The 18,734-nt window shown below is 47.6% G+C and overlaps 2 protein-coding genes across 3 annotated transcripts; one reads left to right on the top strand and one right to left on the bottom strand.

Moving 5' to 3' along the window:
* Window positions 1-3,894: 3,894 nt before the first annotated feature.
* On the bottom strand, window positions 3,895-6,849 carry LOC123137385 (methionine aminopeptidase 1B, chloroplastic). Of its 2 annotated transcripts, none has more exons than XM_044557125.1 (10): window positions 6,611-6,849; window positions 6,451-6,538; window positions 6,087-6,324; window positions 5,778-5,939; window positions 5,635-5,679; window positions 5,490-5,561; window positions 5,332-5,411; window positions 4,799-4,893; window positions 4,628-4,675; window positions 3,895-4,331 (listed from the first exon to the last, which is right to left on the bottom strand). In XM_044557125.1, exons 1-10 carry the CDS (start codon window positions 6,669-6,671, stop codon window positions 4,186-4,188), a joined length of 1,035 nt encoding a protein of 344 aa, XP_044413060.1. In that variant the 5' UTR covers window positions 6,672-6,849; the 3' UTR covers window positions 3,895-4,185. The 2 variants fall into 2 exon arrangements, with proteins under 2 accessions (XP_044413060.1, XP_044413061.1); XM_044557126.1 differs by having other exon boundaries at window positions 5,638-5,679.
* LOC123137386 (oxygen-dependent coproporphyrinogen-III oxidase, chloroplastic) lies at window positions 6,823-9,103 on the top strand. The gene is made up of 8 exons (XM_044557127.1): window positions 6,823-7,209; window positions 7,386-7,461; window positions 7,543-7,637; window positions 7,770-7,853; window positions 8,061-8,148; window positions 8,231-8,355; window positions 8,444-8,542; window positions 8,840-9,103. The coding sequence occupies exons 1-8, from the start codon at window positions 6,823-6,825 to the stop codon at window positions 8,906-8,908; spliced, it is 1,023 nt and encodes a 340-aa protein (XP_044413062.1). The 3' UTR covers window positions 8,909-9,103.
* Window positions 9,104-18,734: the final 9,631 nt, after the last annotated feature.

Below are 18,734 nucleotides of genomic sequence, written 5' to 3'. Positions count from 1 at the left end.
CTAAAAAGATTTGTAAATGAATCATTGACGCGATGTCGCATTTTTGGTGGGGTGACGAAGACAATCAGAAGAGAATGCATTGGATGGCATGGTGGAAGATGTGTGTACCAAAATACCAAGGAGGAATGGATTTTCAAGACATACATTGTTTCAATCTGGCCTTGTTAGCCAAACAAGCGTGGCGCCTGCTTGATAACCCTGATTCACTATGTGCCACAATTTTGAGAGCTAAATATTTTCTAGATGGAGATTTAATGAATGCGAGTCTGAAAAAAGGATCCTCTTTCACGTGGCAAAGCATTATGGCCAGAGTGGATTCTCTCAAAAAAGGTTATATTAGAGTTGGTAATGGATAGAATATTGATATCTGGAAAGATGCATGGATCCCGAATGGGGCAAATAGGAAAATTATCACTCCTAGAAGAGGGCAGCTTCTAACAAAAGTTGCTGATCTTATAGATCCAATCAACAATTGCTGGGATGAAGATTTGGTAAGACAAACGTTGTGGCCAATTGATGTCCAGAGAGTGCTTACGATCCCCCTCCCCACGTATGACATGTCGGATTTCATAGCTTGGAGCTTTACAAAGAATGGATTGTTCACGGTTCGTTCTGCTTATCTGGAGGAATGGAAAGCCCAACATGGGAGGAAATTGCAACACTCATATGGCATTGGAGGAATAAATGTCAATACTATTTGGAGCAAGATTTGGAAATTATCTTGTCCAGCAAAAGTGAAGATCTTTATTTAGCGTACCTTACATGGAACCCTCCCATGTCGTGTTACACTTGCTAATAGACATATGAAAGTTTCGCCCACCTGCCCATCATGTTCGAACGGGCATGAAGATACTAAACACTTATTATTTTTATGTCAAAAGGCAAAAGAGGTGTGGGAGAAACTGGGATTGCACGAAGCCATTAAAAAAGCCTATGCGGTCGATCGTGTGGGAGAGGCAGTACTTGAATTTCTAATTTTTATGCCAGAACATGAGCTATCTACATTGGGCACACAGAATGTTCGCGAACTGATCGCTATAACAGCCTGGTATTTATGGTGGGAAAAGACGTTCGCTAGTTCATCAGGGGAAGACCCAAGATGCATACCAAATTTTGATGGGAGCCCGTGCTATAACGACGAACTATGTTATTGCCCAATCCTCAACAAATAAAATAGAGGGATGGACGAGACCCCCTCTAGGTTTTGTGAAATTAAATGTCGATGCTTCTTTCGATCAAGACATGCTTAGAGGCACAGCGGGAGTTGTACTTAGAGATGATAAAGGAAGATTTATTGTTGGAGGGAATTGGAAGATGGATTGGTGTGCAGATGTTTTAACAGCAGAAGCCATGGCACTACGTTTTGGCTTATTACTTGCACAAAAGGCGGGAAGTAACCGACTTGTTGTTAACTCCGACAATATGGAAGTAATTGACACGATGAAGAATGGAGGACATACAGCGGGAGCGGCGGCAGCTGTGTTTGATGATTGTTATTTTTTGGTTTGTGATTCTTCGTTAGTTAGATTTGAACACTGTAATAGGAAGGCAAATAAAGTAGCTCATGAAGTTGCTAGAGTAGCCAAATTTTTTGAGACAAGGGACTAGTTTGAGGAACCTATGAACGATATTGTAAATTTTCTTATAGACGATGTAACCATTATTACTAATAAATAAAGAGGATGTTTATTTCAAAAAAGAGAGGTGCGAGGACCGTAGAGGACAGATTCATTCATACACAATCTTGCGGTAGTTCACATGTATTTTGTACCCCATCCACAATTAATACAACAAAAACAGGATGTAGGGTTTTACATCTTTGAGAGGGCCTGAACCTAGGTAAACACCGGTGTCTATTAGAATAAGTCGCGGCGTGTGTGGCCGGACTCGTCGGGGCGCGTCAGGTGCGCGCGGAACGTGCGGGATACACTGATGTGGTCGGGCTCGTCAGGCGCGTCGGGTGTACGCGAGACGCGCGGGGCATGCGGGACACAACGGCATGATGTGCGTATGTGTGTGTCTGGGCATTGTATGGCCTACGTGCGTGTAGGAGTCTAGGTTGAGTCGGACTGTGGTTGAGCTGTGATCGTGTGGCAAGGCAGGCAGGATGCAGCGGTAGCACGATGGCACCAGGTCTTGCGGAGGAGCGGGCTATGCACGTTTTAGGGAAGACCGGATCGCCATGGACTCCGTGAGTGCTACGTATTGTTAGCTAGATAACTGGCTGTATGTTTGAGTCTGTTACTGCGTGCTTGGGTGCTACGTTTCTGTTGGCTACAAAAACGGTTGTAAAATCCTAGTCTGTACGTGGGTTGATGCTCTTGGAATAGTAACGGGGCTGTGTGGTGCGGCCGGGTGAAACTCCTGTGTATTCTGCTCTTTCTTCTACCTCTAGTCCTGAGTGAGAGAGAGAGCTGCAACAACAATTGATATACAGAGCTTCGGTTCGGGCAATCACCGGCAACCATGGCGCTCGTCCCACACGGCGGCGGCGCGGGCGAATCCGCGACGATGGTGATGCCCATGGTGACCGCGGACAACTACACGGTCTGGGCCATCAAGGCGCAGGCGATCCTCGACGTCCACACCATGTGGGAGGCGGTGGCGCCATGCGACGCGGCGGTGAACGCGCGGAAGGACAAGACGGCGCGCGCGTTGCTACTCGGGGCGTTGCCGGAGGATGTGCTGCTGCAGGTGGCGACGAAGCTCACCGCCAGGGAGGTATGGGACTCCCTGAAGGTGAGGTTCGTCGGCGCCGATCGGGTCCGCGCGGCGAGGCTGGCGACGCTGTGTGGCGAGTTCGACCGCCTGAAGATGGCGGACGACGAGGAGCTCGACGTGTACGGTGGGAGGCTCACGGCGATGGCGGCGAGGTACGCCAACCTCGGGGAGACACTGGGCGACGCGGCGCTCGTCAAGAAGCTGCTGGATACGGTACCGGATTGGCTCTTCCCCGTCGTCGCCGGCATCGAGCAGTTCCATGACGTGACGACGATGGCGTTTGACGAAGCGCTCGGGCGGCTGCGCGCGTTCGACGAAGCGCTCGGGCGGCTGCGCGCGTTCGGCGAGCGAGTTCGGTGTCGATGGCAAGACAGCGGCGAGCGGGCGGACAGACAGCTCTTGTTCATGGCAGTGCAGTGGCGGGCGCGGGAGCGGCAGCAAGGCGGAGCACTGGATGACGACGACGGGCGTAGCGTAGCGTCAGGGAGCGGCGGCAACAGGCGCAGACGCTGCTACAAGTGCAGGGAGCACGAGCACTTCCGGCGCGAGTGCCCGCAACTGCGGAAAGGACCGGCGGCGGAGCAGGCTCTCTTGGCCGGCGCCAACGTCGACGACGACGGACTCCTCTAGGCCGTGGCTTAGGGGGGTGTGTTAGAATAAGCCGCGGTGTGTGTGGTCGGGCTCGTCGGGTGTGCGCGGACATGCGGGATACACTGATGTGGTCGGGCTCGTTGGGTGTATGCGGGACGTGGAGGACACAACAGCATGGCGTGCGTATGTGTGTGTCTGGACATTGTATAGCCTGCGTGCGTGTAGGAATTTAGGTTGAGTCGGACTGTGGTTGAGCTGCGATCGTGTGGCAAGGCAGGCAGGATGCAGCGGTAGCACGATGGCACCAGGTCTTGCGGAGAAGCGGGCTGCGCAGGTTCTAGGGAAGACCGGATCGCCATGGACTCCGTGAGCGCTACATATTGTTAGCTAGATAACCAGCTGTACGTTTGAGTCTGTTACTGCGTGCGTGGGTGCTACGTTTCTGTTGGCTACAAAAACGGCTGTAAAATCCTAGTCTGTATGTGGGTTGATGTTTTTGGAATAGTAACGGGGCTGTGTGGTGCGGCCGGGTGCTGTGTATTATGCTCTTTCTTCTACCTCTAGTCCTGAGTGAGAGAGACCTGCAACAACAATGTCTTCTCGTTTCCTTTTATCATCTAACAAGACTACCAGATTGGGACCCCCTACCTAAAATTTGCCGGATTTAGCTCTGCCACTAACTATTACCTATGTTGACGTCCTCATGTTTTGAATTTTTGATTTGTAGGTTCCAAGGAGACCTCAAACACAACTTTTTCTTCAATTTTCTCTCTAAAGAAAACTTTTCTTCAATGAGACGGGCCGTCAATGGGCTGAACTCGCTTGTGAACATACGCTCAAACGGTACGCTGACGCACCACCTTTCACCCTCTCTTAACACTTTGTGAGAATCTCTGCGCCGTTGACGGTAACCAGCACCGTATGCTCGAACTGCGCGTTGAGGCTGCCATCCACCGTGATGGCGGTCCAGCCGTCGTCCCACACCTCGCACCGTGTGCTCCCCATGGACAGGGTAGGCTCTGCAGGATGAACCATCACAATTCACAAACCAAACCGCCGGTTAGTCACATACTCACAGTCCTACGTTACTTACATCTATCACGAAAAGCAGACGGAGATCATCAGATCTTGTGACATATCTCAGTTACAGCTACACCACCTATGTCGTCTGACAGAGTCATGTTTCATCCTAAGAGTTTGCTGACTGATGGGAAGAAGGGATCAACCAGACAGAAGCTTTGCATTTGGGCTATTTTGCAGCAGAGACAAGTCTGCACATATTGTTATCTTGAAGAAGGCCATGGAAGCGGCTTACCGATTGTGAATGTCTGGCCTGCGACCATGAATCCTGGCTCATAATCATCTGTACAAAATGTGTGTTTAGTTGCTGTTTATGAGGACCAGAGCGTTGCCAAAAAATTGCTCATGTGGCTATCTAGCATTTAGTCCATGATCACGGTGAGTGAAAACAGCTAAGGTTACTTACAGGTGTGCCATATGATGGGTTCTGAATGGAAGATCGTCCCAACTCCGTGCCCGATGAAGGGATCGACGCTGTAGCCGTACTTGTTCACATGTTCGCTGAAATCCATTGGAAGTACAAAAATGATCACCAACAATAACACAACAATTACATGCATTGATAATTAAACTGTTTAGATTCTCAAGTGATAAACAGCATCGAGACATTTTCTGAGGATGCATATGTTTTAAGACAAATAATATCATCATTAACTGATAAACTGCATCAAGGCATATTTTGAGGATGCATATGTTTAAGAAACGGAAATCCTCGTGAAGCCATTCGAGAAGATAATCTTTGTTAGTGAAAAAACAATAGATGCTGATAATTTGGCCTTCTCATCTGTTTCAGACCCTAACACATGAAAAACGATGTGCTGGCATCTGGTAATATTATATTTGTAAGTCAAATTTAAACAAAAAGCAACTGCTTGGTATGGAAATTACCAAAAGCATCATAAAATTCATACTATTGTCCAAAATCTGAGAGAACAACACCTTATTCTCCCTCCAATTGCCTTAAAGCTAACACCATGTTTGCAGGCTGATATGCCCCTCAGCATGCACTCTTCAGTGACCTATTACATCAGACAAGTTCTTCAGGTGCTGTCTGAAACTTATGGTTGGAACTTGGAAGTAATCAGTAGAAACCAGACCTTTACAAGCTGCTTAGTAGGTTCATTGACCTCCCCACACAGATATGTTCTTGAGGTGTCACCATGATATCCCTAGAGCAACACAGTATGTCACACTACACCTCAAAATGTGCTTAATTTATCGTACAAATACGATAGGGCCTACTACATTTAAGTAGACAGTAACATCAATGTTGATGATATCCCCATCCTGCAAAGTCAGCAGGAAACAACCATCATTTCTTTTCAGGACAAAGAGGTTGCTAGCAATTGGAGAATCAGATGAAAAAGATAGGATCATGTTTCGACCCGTAGTGCGCGTGAGTCAGGAATTCCATGGCAGATGCACTCATTCACCGACGTGCAGACGCTCTTCGGGAACCCGCCGTATCCAAGGGGAGAAGGGTAGGCACCAGCATCAATGATCATCTGATGAACTGCCCTGTCGATTTCATCTGTCGTCACGGAGGGCTGATGGGAACACAGAGATTTCATAATTTGATATTAGTGGATATGAACAATCCATTGCAGAATACAGAAGAAAACTAACAAACTATATGATGAAATATTAGAGTGTTTGCCACAAGAAGATGTGGCTTCTTTGTAATGCAGCATTACCTTCACCATTGTTCCTGCATACTGAAGAACTCGGGCAGCAAGCTCGCATGCGGCTCTCATATGAACGATGCTCTCACGGTCATGCATTTGCCGATCGGGATTTACATCTGGCAGACGATCGGTACCATCGTAAGGCGGTCGGCGGATGTGCTCGGGCACCGGGAGGCGTGGACTGACCCTGCCGCGCCTAAGTGGTTCTCTTCCCTTTACTTGTTCAGAGCCATGGGTCGCTGCAACCCTTCAGTTTCAACAGTTAACAGGTGTTCATGATTCATGGCACCAATGAAATGGAAAGGAAAAAAAATCTGCATTTTTTTTTAAATCATGGTTCATGGCACCAAGGTAGCATTGGATTGGATTGTACCTGCAGATCGCCGTTCTGTTGGCTTCCCCGCATTTGCAAGATTCTCGTGTTGCTACCGCATGGAAATGCTTCTGGAGAATAGCCTTACCTGAGAAGATTCTTGTGATCAGACTAGGGGTCGGCGGGAATTATGAGATTCCCAGCAAGAGCGCGCATGGACCTGAACGGCGGCAGGGGGAGGAGGGGAACAGCGGCGGCGGAGGTGACACGAGGAGCTTCATCGCGGGTCGCCGTCGCCGCAATGTACACAGGCGGAGTTGCCAATCGCACTGGCTGGTGGGAGATAAGACGAGTCCACGTGGAGGGGGCGTACTGGCTGGTGGACTCGCCTTGAAATCTCGCTCTCACACCGCCCGCAGACCGCAGGTGGACATGGAGCGGGAGACGCCGGAAGCCGCGCCACCGCCGACATTTCTCCGCGGGGAGGAGGCGTCGTCGGGGTCTTCGTCGGCGCGCGCGCGGTTCGAGCGCCTGATCCGGCGGGTGCAGGCGGAGGTGTGCGCGGCGCTCGAGGCAGTCGAGGAGGGCAGCGGCGGCGGTGGCGTGGTGTTTCGGGAGGACGCGTGGACGCGCCCGGGCGGGGGCGGCGGTATCAGCCGCGTGCTGCAGGGCGGCCGCGTGTTCGAGAAGGCCGCCGTGAACGTGTCCGTCGTCTACGGAGTCATGCCCCCAGACGCGTACCGCGCGGCGAGGCCCGACGCGGCGGCGGGCGCGGAGAAGGCCGGGCCCGTGCCCTTCTTCGCTGCCGGCGTTAGCTCGGTGAGTCTCTGAGAGGCGCCTCCCGCCGGCGCTGCCCAAGTTCGCATGTCTCAGCAATCTGTTTGCGTCACCACCATTTCTGTGTAGGAATAGCTACAGTACCAATTTTCTTGTGTAATAGTGTGCAATTGCTTCCACGGACTTACATGATTCTTGTTTTGGCGTCCGGTCTCCAGGTTATCCACCCAAACAATCCCTTCGCGCCAACATTGCATTTCAACTACCGATATTTCGAGACGGAGGCACCGCAAGGTACTGCTTGTGCTGGCAAGTGAAATAAGTGGATTTTTGTATTAACAGAATTCAAGTCAAATTCAGAGTTTACTCCTGCAGATGCTCCTGGGGCACCCAGGCAGTGGTGGTTTGGAGGTGGTACTGACTTGACACCATCGTACATCATCGAAGAGGATATCAAACATTTTCATTCTGTATGACATCTTGCTTCTGCTATTATCTTGGCTAAAATCATACTACTATGATCCAAGGCCATTTGACACTTCTCTGTTGCTGTCTACTTTGTGTGTTCGATAACCTTTTTAGGTTTTGTTGTACACTTTCAGGTTCAAAAACAAGCATGCGATAAGTTTGATCCAACCTTCTACCTAAGATTCAAAAAATGGTGCGATGATTATTTCCATGTCAAGGTTAGTTTGACCTATGCTCGTTTAGTAAATCTTTTGGGTGATTAGTCTGTACAATGTCTCCGAATTAGGTGACATGATCCAGACATCTGAAAAGTGAGATCAGGCTTGCTAGTCTTATGAATATCCCGCAATGTGTAGTTTGTCCTGCACTGTCTCGTGTTTTTTCCAGAGATAATCATGGAGATGATTACTTCCCTGTGACTGCAGCATCGTGGTGAACGCCGTGGGGTGGGTGGAATATTCTTTGATGATCTCAGTGACCATGATCAAGAAACTCTTCTTGACTTCGTGACAGGTATCAATAGATAGAACTCTGAATTTGGGTCCTTTTCTACCATCTTCTGAAATGCTAAGGCGCCTGCCTTCCTTCCCTGCAGAGTGTGCGGCCTCTGTAATTCCTGCATACATCCCCATCATAGAATGTCGGAAAGATACCCCATTTACAGAAGACCACAGGGCATGGCAGCAGCTACGGAGAGGTCGCTATGTGGAATTCAACCTCGTAAGTGCTCCGACATGGCCACGGTCATCATGCTTGTTAGTACAGTATTAGCTTTACTCTGGTTCTTAACTTTTTGCTCCTTGCGAAGGTCTACGATCGTGGCACCACATTTGGCCTCAAAACTGGAGGAAGGATTGAGAGTATCCTTGTTTCCCTCCCTCTGACCGCACGGTGGGAGTATGATCATGTAAGTTAAGATGCTCTGTTACTGTTACATAACTCTGATAAACACATAATTTTGATCCCCGAAAAAAAATACACAAACTTTTTGAGTTTGTACTGTTTAAAGGCGCTACAATATTTAAAATCTTCAAATTATTCTGAAAATAAAAGGTTTTCAGTTTTAAATAGTTTGGAAAGATTGATTTGACACGTTAATTGATAGACTCGTAGTGTGTTGTGATGCATCTTTTGATTGGGTCAGGTAAAATTTTGTTACAGCAGTGGTATTTTGTCAAGTTTACTCACGACCATTTGTATGCAGAAACCGCAAGAAGGGACTGAAGAATGGAAACTTCTCGACGTGTGCATCAATCCAAAGGAATGGATCTGATTGGTTGGAACTGGAAGTGCTTGCTCTCCAATTTTGAAGCGTCTTCTGTGTGTAGATTTTGTGCATTTGCATGCTGCGGTTTGGTCCGGTGAGCTTATCAAGCTTGGAAATCTGTGTTTGGCTGTTTGCTTAATTTTCGTATAAGAAAAAAAAACATGGTCTTGTTCCTTCCAATAGAAACCTCCGTTCAAGTGAGATCTCTACTGCTGCAACATAGCAGATCATGACAAAGAAGAGTTTTTTATCTAAAAAGAGGGAAAAGTCCACCGGCCTCTGCCATAATTGATGCACTCAACCTTCTATTATTGCAAAGTTTTAAGATCCAAACACGGGAGGCTCGACCAAGATTTTCCCCCTGGTACGAATAGTTGGCGATGTCCTACTCGATGCTGACCAAGGCTTCGAATCACGGAGATCACGTGTTGCAAGGTACAGGTAGTGTCCATGAAGAAGCAACCACCTATCCACAATGGCTTCTGACCACAAAGATCTTGCCTTACTCGAAGTAGATTTTCATGAAGTAGATCTCCAGGCTCATACAAACTTCTTGGATCATTCACTATGTGCCGCCTCACGTGGCCGCCTCGTCGGCATCGACCTCCGGAGGCGCTGCGGGCGGTGGACCATCTCGCGGCCGCCAGGGGCCGAATAAGAAGAAACGCCGCTGTCAAGGCCGCGGCAACCCGGCTGCTCCTACCCCGCTCGCTCCGGGCTCCTCTGCCGCCCCTGGGCCCGTCTCCGGCCTCCCCCGTCCCCCGTGCTTCAATTGCGGGGTGGTGGGCCACTCTCAAGTCAATTGTGTCAACCCTCAGTGCTGCTACATCTGCAAGGACCCCGGCCACCCCGCCCTCCTGTGCCCGAATAGACCGGCGACCTATGAGCTCATGATGTATGACCACGGCATCGAGGGACTGGGGTTCTTCCACCTCGAGGTCCCCGACATTCCCCCTCCCACCCCCTCGCTCCAAGCGATTGTCACGGTAGTGGATAGGGTGGCCTCCCCGGAGATGATCGAGGCCGAGCTCAACCACCTCTACCGGCGCCAGTGGGATTGGGTGGTCACGCCCACCGCCGGCAACATCTTCACCGTGATGTTCCCCGACGCCATCAGCTATGGCTATGCCACCCGCAGCGGTCAGATCATCCTCGCCCTCAACCAGCTCGTCGACGACATCCCCGAGCCGATCCTCGGCCCGGAGGCGGTGGCCGTCCTAGACACAGCTTGGATCCTTGTGCTCGGCCTCCCAGACATCGCTCGGTCTAAGCCCGTCATCCGCCAGATGTCCCGGATCTTGGGCAAGGTGGTGGTGGTTGACAAGTTGTCCTCCGCAAGGAGGAGGAGGTCCGGGTCAAGGTCAAGTGCTTGGACTCCTCCAAGCTCCAAGACACCGTCCGAGTGTTCTTCAACGACCAGGGCTTCGACCTCAGGATCACACCTGAGCCGCCCAACTGAAGGAAATATGCCCTAAAGGTAATAATAAAGTTGTTATTTATATTTCCTTATATCATGATAAATGTTTATTATTCATGCTAGAATTGTATTAACTGGAAACTTGGTACATGTGTGAATACATAGACAAACAAAGTGTCACTAGTATGCCTCTACTTGACTAGCTCGTTGAATCAAAGATGATTAAGTTTCCTAGCCATAGACATGAGTTGTCATTTGATTAACGGGATCACATCATTAGAGAATGATGTGATTAACTTGACCCATTCCGTTAGCTTAGCACTTGACCGTTTAGTATGTTGCTATTGCTTTCTTCATGACTTATACATGTTCCTATGACTATGAGATTATGCAACTCCCGAATACCGGAGGAACACTTTGTGTGCTACCAAACGTCACAACGTAACTGGGTGATTATAAAGGTGATGGTGTTTGTTGAGTTGGCATAGATCGAGATTAGGATTTGTCACTCCGATTGTCGGAGAGGTATCTCTGGGCCCTCTCGGTAATGCACATCACTATAAGCCTTGCAAGCAATGTGACTAATGAGTTAGTTATGGGATGATGCATTACGAAACGAGTAAAGAGACTTGTCGGTAACGATATTGAACTAGGTATTGAGATACCGACGATCGAATATCGGGCAAGTAACATACCAATGACAAAGGAAACAACGTATGTTGTTATGCGGTTTGACCGATAAAGATTTTCGTAGAATATGTGGGAGCCAATATGAGCATCCAGGTTCCGCTATTGGTTATTGGCCGGAGACATGTCTCGGTCATGTCTACATAGTTCTCGAACCCGTAGGGTCTGCACGCTTAACGTTCGGAGAAGATCGGTATTACGAGTTTATGTGTTTTGATGTACCAAAGGTTGTTCGGATTCCCGGATGAGATCAGGGACATAGCGAGGAGTCTCAAAACGTTTGAGACATAAAGATCGATATATTGGAAGGCTATATTCGGACATCGGAAAGGTTCTGAGTGGTTCGGGTATTTATCGGAGTACCGGAGAGTTACGGGAATTCGCCGAGGAGTACATGGGCCTTATTGGGCTTTAAGGGAGAGAGAACGGGGCTGCCTAGGGAAGCCCCCCCCCCCAAAGGCCTAGTCCGAATTGGACTAGGGGGAGGGGCGGCGCCCCCTCCTTCCTTCTCTTCTCTCTTCCCTTTCCTTCTCTCCTACTCCTACTACTTGGAAGGGGGGAATCCTACTCCCAGTGGGAGTAGGACTCCCTAGGGCGCGCCATAGTAGAGGGCTAGACCTCCCCCTCCTCCACTCCTTTATATACGGGGGAGGGGCACCCCATAGACACACAAGTTGATCATTGATCTCTTAGCCGTGTGCGGTGCCCCCCTCCACCATAATCCACCTCGGTCATATTGTTGCGGTGCTTAGGCAAAGCCCTGCATCAGTGGCATCATCATCATCGTCATCACACCGTCGTGCTGACGAAGCTCTCCCTCGACACTCTGCTGGATCGTGAGTTTGTGGGACATCGAGCTGAACTTGTGCAGATCGCGGAGGTGTCGTATGTTCGGTACAGGATCGGTCGATCATGAAGACGTACGACTACATCATCCGCATTGTCATAACGCTTCCGCTTTCGGTCTATGAGGATACATGGACAACACTCTCCCCTCTCGTTGCTATGCATCACCATGATCTTGCGTGTGCGTAGAATTTTTTTGAAATTACCGCGTTCCCCAACAGTGGCATCAGAGCCAGGTTTATGCGTAGATGTTATATGCATGAGTAGAACACAAGTGAGTTGTGGACGATAATAGTCATACTGCTTACCAGCATGTCATACTTTGATTCGGCGGTATTGTTGGATGAAGCGGCCCGGACCGACATTACGTGTATGCTTACGCGAGACTGGTTCTATCGACATGCTTCGCACATAGGTGGCTGGAGGGTGTCAGTTTCTCCAACTTTAGTTGAATCGAGTGTGGCTACACCCGGTCCTTGTTGAAGGTTAAAGCAGCACATACTTGACGAAAAATCGTTGTGGTTTTGATGCGTAGGTAAGAACGGTTCTTGCTAAGCCCGTAGCAGCCACGTAAAACTTGCAACAAGAAAGTAGAGGACATCTAACTTGTTTTTGCAGGGCATGTTGTGATGTGATATGGTCAAGACATGATACTAAATTTTATTGTATGAGATGATCATGTTTTGTATCAGAGTTATCGGCAACTGGTAGGAGCCATATGGTTGTCGCTTTATTGTATGCAATGCAATCGCCCTGTAATTGTTTTTTATCAGTAAGCGGTAGCGATAGTCGTAGAAACAATAGTTGGTGATACGACAACAATGCTACGATGGAGATCAAGGTATCGCGCCCGATGACGATGGTGATCATGATGGTGCTTTGGAGATGGAGATCAAAGGCACAAGATGATGATGGCCATATCATATCACTTATATTGATTGCATGTGATGTTTATCCTTTATGCATCTTATTTTGCTTAGTTCAACGGTAGCATTATAAGATGATCTCTCACTAAATTTCAAGCTACAAGTGTTCTCCCTGAGTATGCAATGTTGCGACAGTTCTTCGTGTTGAGACACCACGTGATGATCGGGTGTGATAGGCTCTACGTTCACATACAACGGGTGCAAGCCAGGTTTGCACATGCAGAATACTCGGGTTAAACTTGATGAGCCTAGGATATGCAGATATGGCCTCGGAACACTCAATACCGAAAGGTCGAGCGTGAATCATATAGTAGATATGATCAACATAGTGATGTTCACCATTGAAAACTACTCCATCTCACGTGATGATCGGACATGGTTTAGTTGATTTGGATCACGTGATCATTTAGATGATTAGAGGGATGTCTATCTAAGTGGGAGTTCTTAAGTAATATGATTAATTGAACTTTAATTTATCATGAACTTAGTCCTGATAGTATTTTGCAAATTATGTTGTAGATCAATAGCTTGCGTTATTGCTTCCCTATGTTTTTATATGTGATCCTAGAGAAAACTAAGTTGAAAGATGATAGTAGCAATGTTGCGGACTGGGTCCGTGATCTGAGGTGTATCCTCATTGCTGCACAAAATAATTATGTCCTTGATGCACCGCTAGGTGACAGACCTATTGCAGGAGCAGATGCAGACGTTATGAATGTTTGGCTAGCTCAATATGATGACTACTTGATAGTTTAGTGCACCATGCTTTAAGGCTTAGAATCGGGACTTCAAAGACGTTTTGAATGTCATGGACCATATGAGATGTTCCAGGAGTTGAAGTTCATATTTCAAGCAAATACTCGAGTTGAGAGATATGAAATCTCCAACAAGTTCTATAGCTAAAAGATGGAGGAGAATAGCTCAAGCAGTGAGCATGTACTCAGATTGTCTGGGTAATACAATCGCTTCAATCAAGTGGGAGTTAATCTTCTAGATAAGATAGTGATTGACAGAGTTCTCTAGTCACCATCACCAAGTTACTGGAACTTCATGATGAACTATAGTATGCAAGGGATGATGAAAATGATTCCCGAGCTCTTCGTGATGCTGAAATCGACGAAGGTAGAAATCAAGAAAGAGCATCAAGTGTTGATGATTGACAAGACCACTAGTTTCAAGAAAAGGGCAGAAAGGGAACTTCAAGCAGAATGGCAAGCAAGTTGTCATTTCCGTGAAGAAGCCCAAAGCTGGACCAAAGCCTTAAACTCAGTGCTTCTACTGCAAAGGAAATGGTCACTAGAAGCGGAAATGCCCTGAATATTTGGTGGATAAGAAGGATGGCAAAGTGAACAAGGGTATATTTGATATAAAGGTTATTGATGTGTACCTTACTAGTGTTACAGTAGCTCCTGAGTATTTGATACTTGTTCGGTTGCTAAAATTAGTAACTCAAAACAGGAGTTACAGAATAAACAGAGACTAGTTGAGGGTGAAGTGATGATGTGTGTTGGAAGTGGTGTTGGAAATATGCCCTAGAGGCAATAATAAAAGCATTATTATTATATTTCCTTGTTCATGATAATTGTCTTTATTCATGCTATAATTGTATTATCCGGAAATCATGATACATGTGTGAATAATAGACACCAACATGTCCCTAGTAAGCCTCTAGTTGACTAGCTCGTTGATCAACAGATAGTCATGGTTTCCTGACTATGGATATTGGATGTCATTGATAACGAGATCACATCATTAGGAGAATGATGTGATGGACACGACCCAATCCTAAACATAGCACAAGATCGTATAGTTCGTTTGCTAGAGTTTTCCAATGTCAAGTATCTTTTCCTTAGACCATGAGATCGTGTAACTCCCGGATACCGTAGGAGTGCTTTGGGTATACCAAACGTCACAACGTAACTGGGTGACTATAAAGGTATACTACGGGTATCTCCGAAAGTGTCTGTTGAGTTGACATGGATCAAGACTGGGATTTGTCACTCCGTATGACGAAGAGGTATCACTGGGCCCACTCGGTAATGCATCACCATAATGAGCTCAGAGTGACCAAGTGTCTGGTCACGGGATCATGTATTACGGTACGAGTAAAGTGACTTGCCGGTAACGAGATTGAACGAGGTATTGGGATACCGACGATCGAATCTCGGGCAAGTAACATATCGATTGACAAAGGGAATTGCATACAGGGTTGCGTGAATCCTCGACATCGTGGTTCATCCGATGAGATCATCGAGGAGCATGTGGGAGCCAACATGGGTATCCAGATCCCGCTGTTGGTTATTGACCGGAGAGCGATCTCGGTCATGTCTACATGTCTCCTGAACCCGTAGGGTCTACACACTTAAGGTTCGGTGACGCTAGGGTTGTAGGGATATGTATATGCAGTAACCCGAATGTTGTTCGGAGTCCCGGATGAGATCCCGGACGTCACGAGGAGTTCCGGAATGGTCCGGAGGTAAAGATTTATATATGGGAAGTCCTGTTTCGGGCATCGGGACAAGTTTCGGGGTTATCGGTATTGTACCGGGACCACCGAAAGGGTCCCGGGGGTCCACCGGGTGGGGCCACTTGTCCCGGGGGGCCACATGGGCTGTAGGGGGTGCTCCTTGGCCTACATGGGCCAAGGGCACCAGCCCCAAGAGGCCCATGCGCCTAGGGTTACAAGGGGAAAGAGTCCTAGGAGGGGAAGGCACCTCCTAGGTGCCTTGGGGGGAAGGGAAACCCCCCCCCCCTTGGCCGCTGCCCCACCCTAGGAGATTGGATCTCCTAGGGCCGGCGCCCCCCTTGGCCCTCCTATATATAGTGAGGGAAGGAGGGCTTTTCTCCCACACCTTTGGTTGCCTCCTTCTCCCTCTCCAACACCTCCTCCTCCTCCATAGCGCTTGGCGAAGCCCTGCCGGAGTACTGCAGCTCCATCAACACCACGCCGTCGTGCTGCTGCTGGTGCCATCTCCCTCAACCTCTCATCTCCCCTTGCTGGATCAAGAAGGAGGAGACGTGGTTGTTCCGTACGTGTGTTGAACGCGGAGGTGCCGTCCGTTCGGTGCTAGGATCTCCGGTGATTTGGATCACGTCGTGTACGACTACCTCATCCCCGTTCTTTGAACGCTTCCGCTTGCGATCTACAAAGGTATGTAGATGCATCCGATTACTCGTTGCTAGATGAACTCATAGATGGATCTTGGTGAAACCGTAGGAAAATTTTTGTTTTCTGCAACGTTCCCCAACAGTGGCATCATGAGCTAGGTCTATGCGTAGTTCTTCTTGCGCGAGTAGAACACAATTTGTTGTGGGCGTAGATGTTGTCAACTTTCTTGCCGTTACTAGTCTTATCTTGCTTCAACGGTATTGTGGGATGAAGCGGCCCGGACCAACCTTACACGTACGCTTACGTGAGACCGGTTCCACCGACTAACATGCACTAGTTGCATAAGGTGGCTGGCGGGTGTCTGTCTCTCCTACTTTAGTTGGAGAGGATTCGATGAAAAGGGTCCTTATGAAGGGTAAATAGAAGTTGAAAAATCACGTTGTGGCTTTCACGTAGGTAAGAAAACGTTCTTGCTAGAACCCTACTTCAGCCACGTAAAACTTGCAACAACAATTAGAGGACGTCTAACTTGTTTTTGCAGCAAGTGCTTTGTGATATGATATGGCCAAAGTTGTGATGAATGATGAATGATCTATATGTGATGTATGAGATGTTCATGCTATTGTAATAGGAATCACGACTTGCATGTCAATGAGTATGACAACCGGCAGGAGCCATAGGAGTTGTCTATATTTTTTGTATGACCTGCGTGTCATTGAGAAATGCCATGTAAATTACTTTACTTTATTGCTAAACGCGTTAGCCATAGTAGTAGAAGTAATAGTTGGCGAGCAACTTCATGGAGACACAATGATGGAGATCATGATGATGGAGATCATGGTGTCATGCCGGTGACAAGATGATCATGGAGCCCCAAGATGGAGATCAAAGGAGCTATGTGATATTGGCCATATCATGTCACTATTATTATTTGATTGCATTTGATGTTTATCATGTTTTGCATCTTGTTTACTTAGAACGACGGTAGTAAATAAGATGATCCCTCATAATAATTTCAAGAAGTGTTCCCCCTAACTGTGCACCGTTGCGACAGTTCGTTGTTTCAATGCGCCACGTGATGATCGGGTGTTTGATTCAAACGTTCACATACAACGGGTGTAAGACAGATTTACACATGCAAACACTTAGGTTGACTTGATGAGCCTAGCATGTGTATAGACATGGCCTCGGAACACAGAAGACCGAAAGGTCGAGCATGAGTCGTATAGAAGATACGATCAACATGAAGATGTTCACCGATGTTGACTAGACTGTCTCACGTGATGATCGGACACGGCCTAGTTAACTCGGATCATGTTATACTTAGATTACAGGAGGGATGTTTATCTAAGTGGGAGTTCATTATAATTTGATTAGATGAACTTAATTATCATGAACTTAGTCTAAAATCTTTACAATATGTCTTGTAGATCAAATGGCCAACGTAGTCCTCAACTTCAACGCGTTCCTAGAGAAAACCAAGCTGAAAGACGATGGCAGCAACTATACGGACTGGGTCCGGAACCTGAGGATCATCCTCATAGCTGCCAAGAAAGATTATGTCCTACAAGCACCGCTGGGTGACGCACCTGTTCTCCCTACAGAACAAGACGTTATGAACGCTTGGCAGGCACGTACCGATGACTACTCCCTCGTTCAGTGCGGCATGCTTTACAGCCTAGAGCCGGGGCTCCAAAAGCATTTTGAGAGACATGGAGCATATGAGATGTTCGAAGAGCTGAAAATGGTTTTCCAAGCTCATGCCCGGGTCGAGAGATATGAAGTCTCCGACAAATTCTTCAGCTGTAAGATGGAGGAAAATAGTTCTGTCAGTGAGCACATACTCACTATGTCTGGGTTACATAACCGCTTGACTCAGCTGGGAGTTAATCTCCCGGATGATGCGGTCATTAATAGAATTCTCCAGTCGCTTCCACCGAGCTACAAGAGCTTTGTGATGAACTTCAATATGCAGGGGATGGAAAAGACCATTCCTGAAGTATTTGCTATGCTGAAATCAGCAGAGGTAGAAGTCAAGAAGGAACATCAAGTGTTGATGGTGAATAAAACCACTAAGTTCAAGAAGGGCAAGGGTAAAAAGAACTTCAAGAAGGACGGCAAGGGAGTTGCCGCGCCCGGTAAGCAAGCTGCCGGGAAGAAGCCAAAGAATGGACCCAAGCCCGAGACTGAGTGCTTTTATTGCAAGGAAAGTGGTCACTGGAAGCGGAACTGCCCCAAATACTTAGCGGACAAGAAGGCCGGCAAAACAAAAGGTATATATGATATACATGTAATTGATGTGTACCTTACTAGTACCTGTAGTAGCTCCTAGGTATTTGATACCGGTGCAGTTGCTCACATTTGTAACTCAAAGCAGGGGCTGCGGAATAAGCGGAGACTGGCAAAGGACGAGGTGACGATGCGCGTCGAGAATGGTTCCAAGGTCAATGTGATCGCCGTCGGCACGCTACCTCTACATTTACCTTCGGGATTAGTTTTAAACCTTAATAATTGTTATTTAGTGCCAGCTTTGAGCATGAACATTGTATCGGGATCTCGTTTAATTCGAGATGGCTACTCATTTAAATCCGAGAATAATGGTTGTTCTATTTATATGAGAGATATGTTTTATGGTCATGCTCCTATGGTGAATGGTTTATTCTTAATGAATCTCGAGCGTAATGCTACACATATTCATAGTGTGAGTACCAAAAGATGTAAAGTTGATAATGATAGTCCCACATACTTGTGGCACTGCCGCCTTGGTCACATAGGTGTCAAACGCATGAAGAACCTCCATGCGGATGGACTTTTAGAGTCTCTTGATTACGAATCATTTGACACGTG

This window comes from Triticum aestivum, chromosome 6B (assembly GCF_018294505.1).
Source record: "Triticum aestivum cultivar Chinese Spring chromosome 6B, IWGSC CS RefSeq v2.1, whole genome shotgun sequence".
NCBI lineage: Eukaryota > Viridiplantae > Streptophyta > Magnoliopsida > Poales > Poaceae > Triticum > Triticum aestivum.
Note: the sequence above shows the minus strand (reverse complement) of the source record. Positions and strands in the feature narration are given on the sequence as shown.

Bases quoted from the DNA above. Each gene is read 5' to 3' on its own strand.
- LOC123137385 (XM_044557125.1), bottom strand. From the start codon at position 6,671: ATGAAGCTCCTCGTGTCACCTCCGCCGCCGCTGTTCCCCTCCTCCCCC. The intron at 6,325-6,450 runs GTACAATCCAAT...TTGAAACTGAAG, and splicing joins AACAGAACGGCGATCTGCAG to GGTTGCAGCGACCCATGGCT. The intron at 4,894-5,331 runs GTGTTGTTCTCT...AATGGATTTCAG, and splicing joins GCAATTGGAGGGAGAATAAG to CGAACATGTGAACAAGTACG.
- LOC123137386 (XM_044557127.1), top strand. From the start codon at position 6,823: ATGGAGCGGGAGACGCCGGAAGCCGCGCCACCGCCGACATTTCTCCGC. The intron at 8,149-8,230 runs GTATCAATAGAT...CCTTCCCTGCAG, and splicing joins TCTTCTTGACTTCGTGACAG to AGTGTGCGGCCTCTGTAATT. The intron at 8,543-8,839 runs GTAAGTTAAGAT...ATTTGTATGCAG, and splicing joins CACGGTGGGAGTATGATCAT to AAACCGCAAGAAGGGACTGA.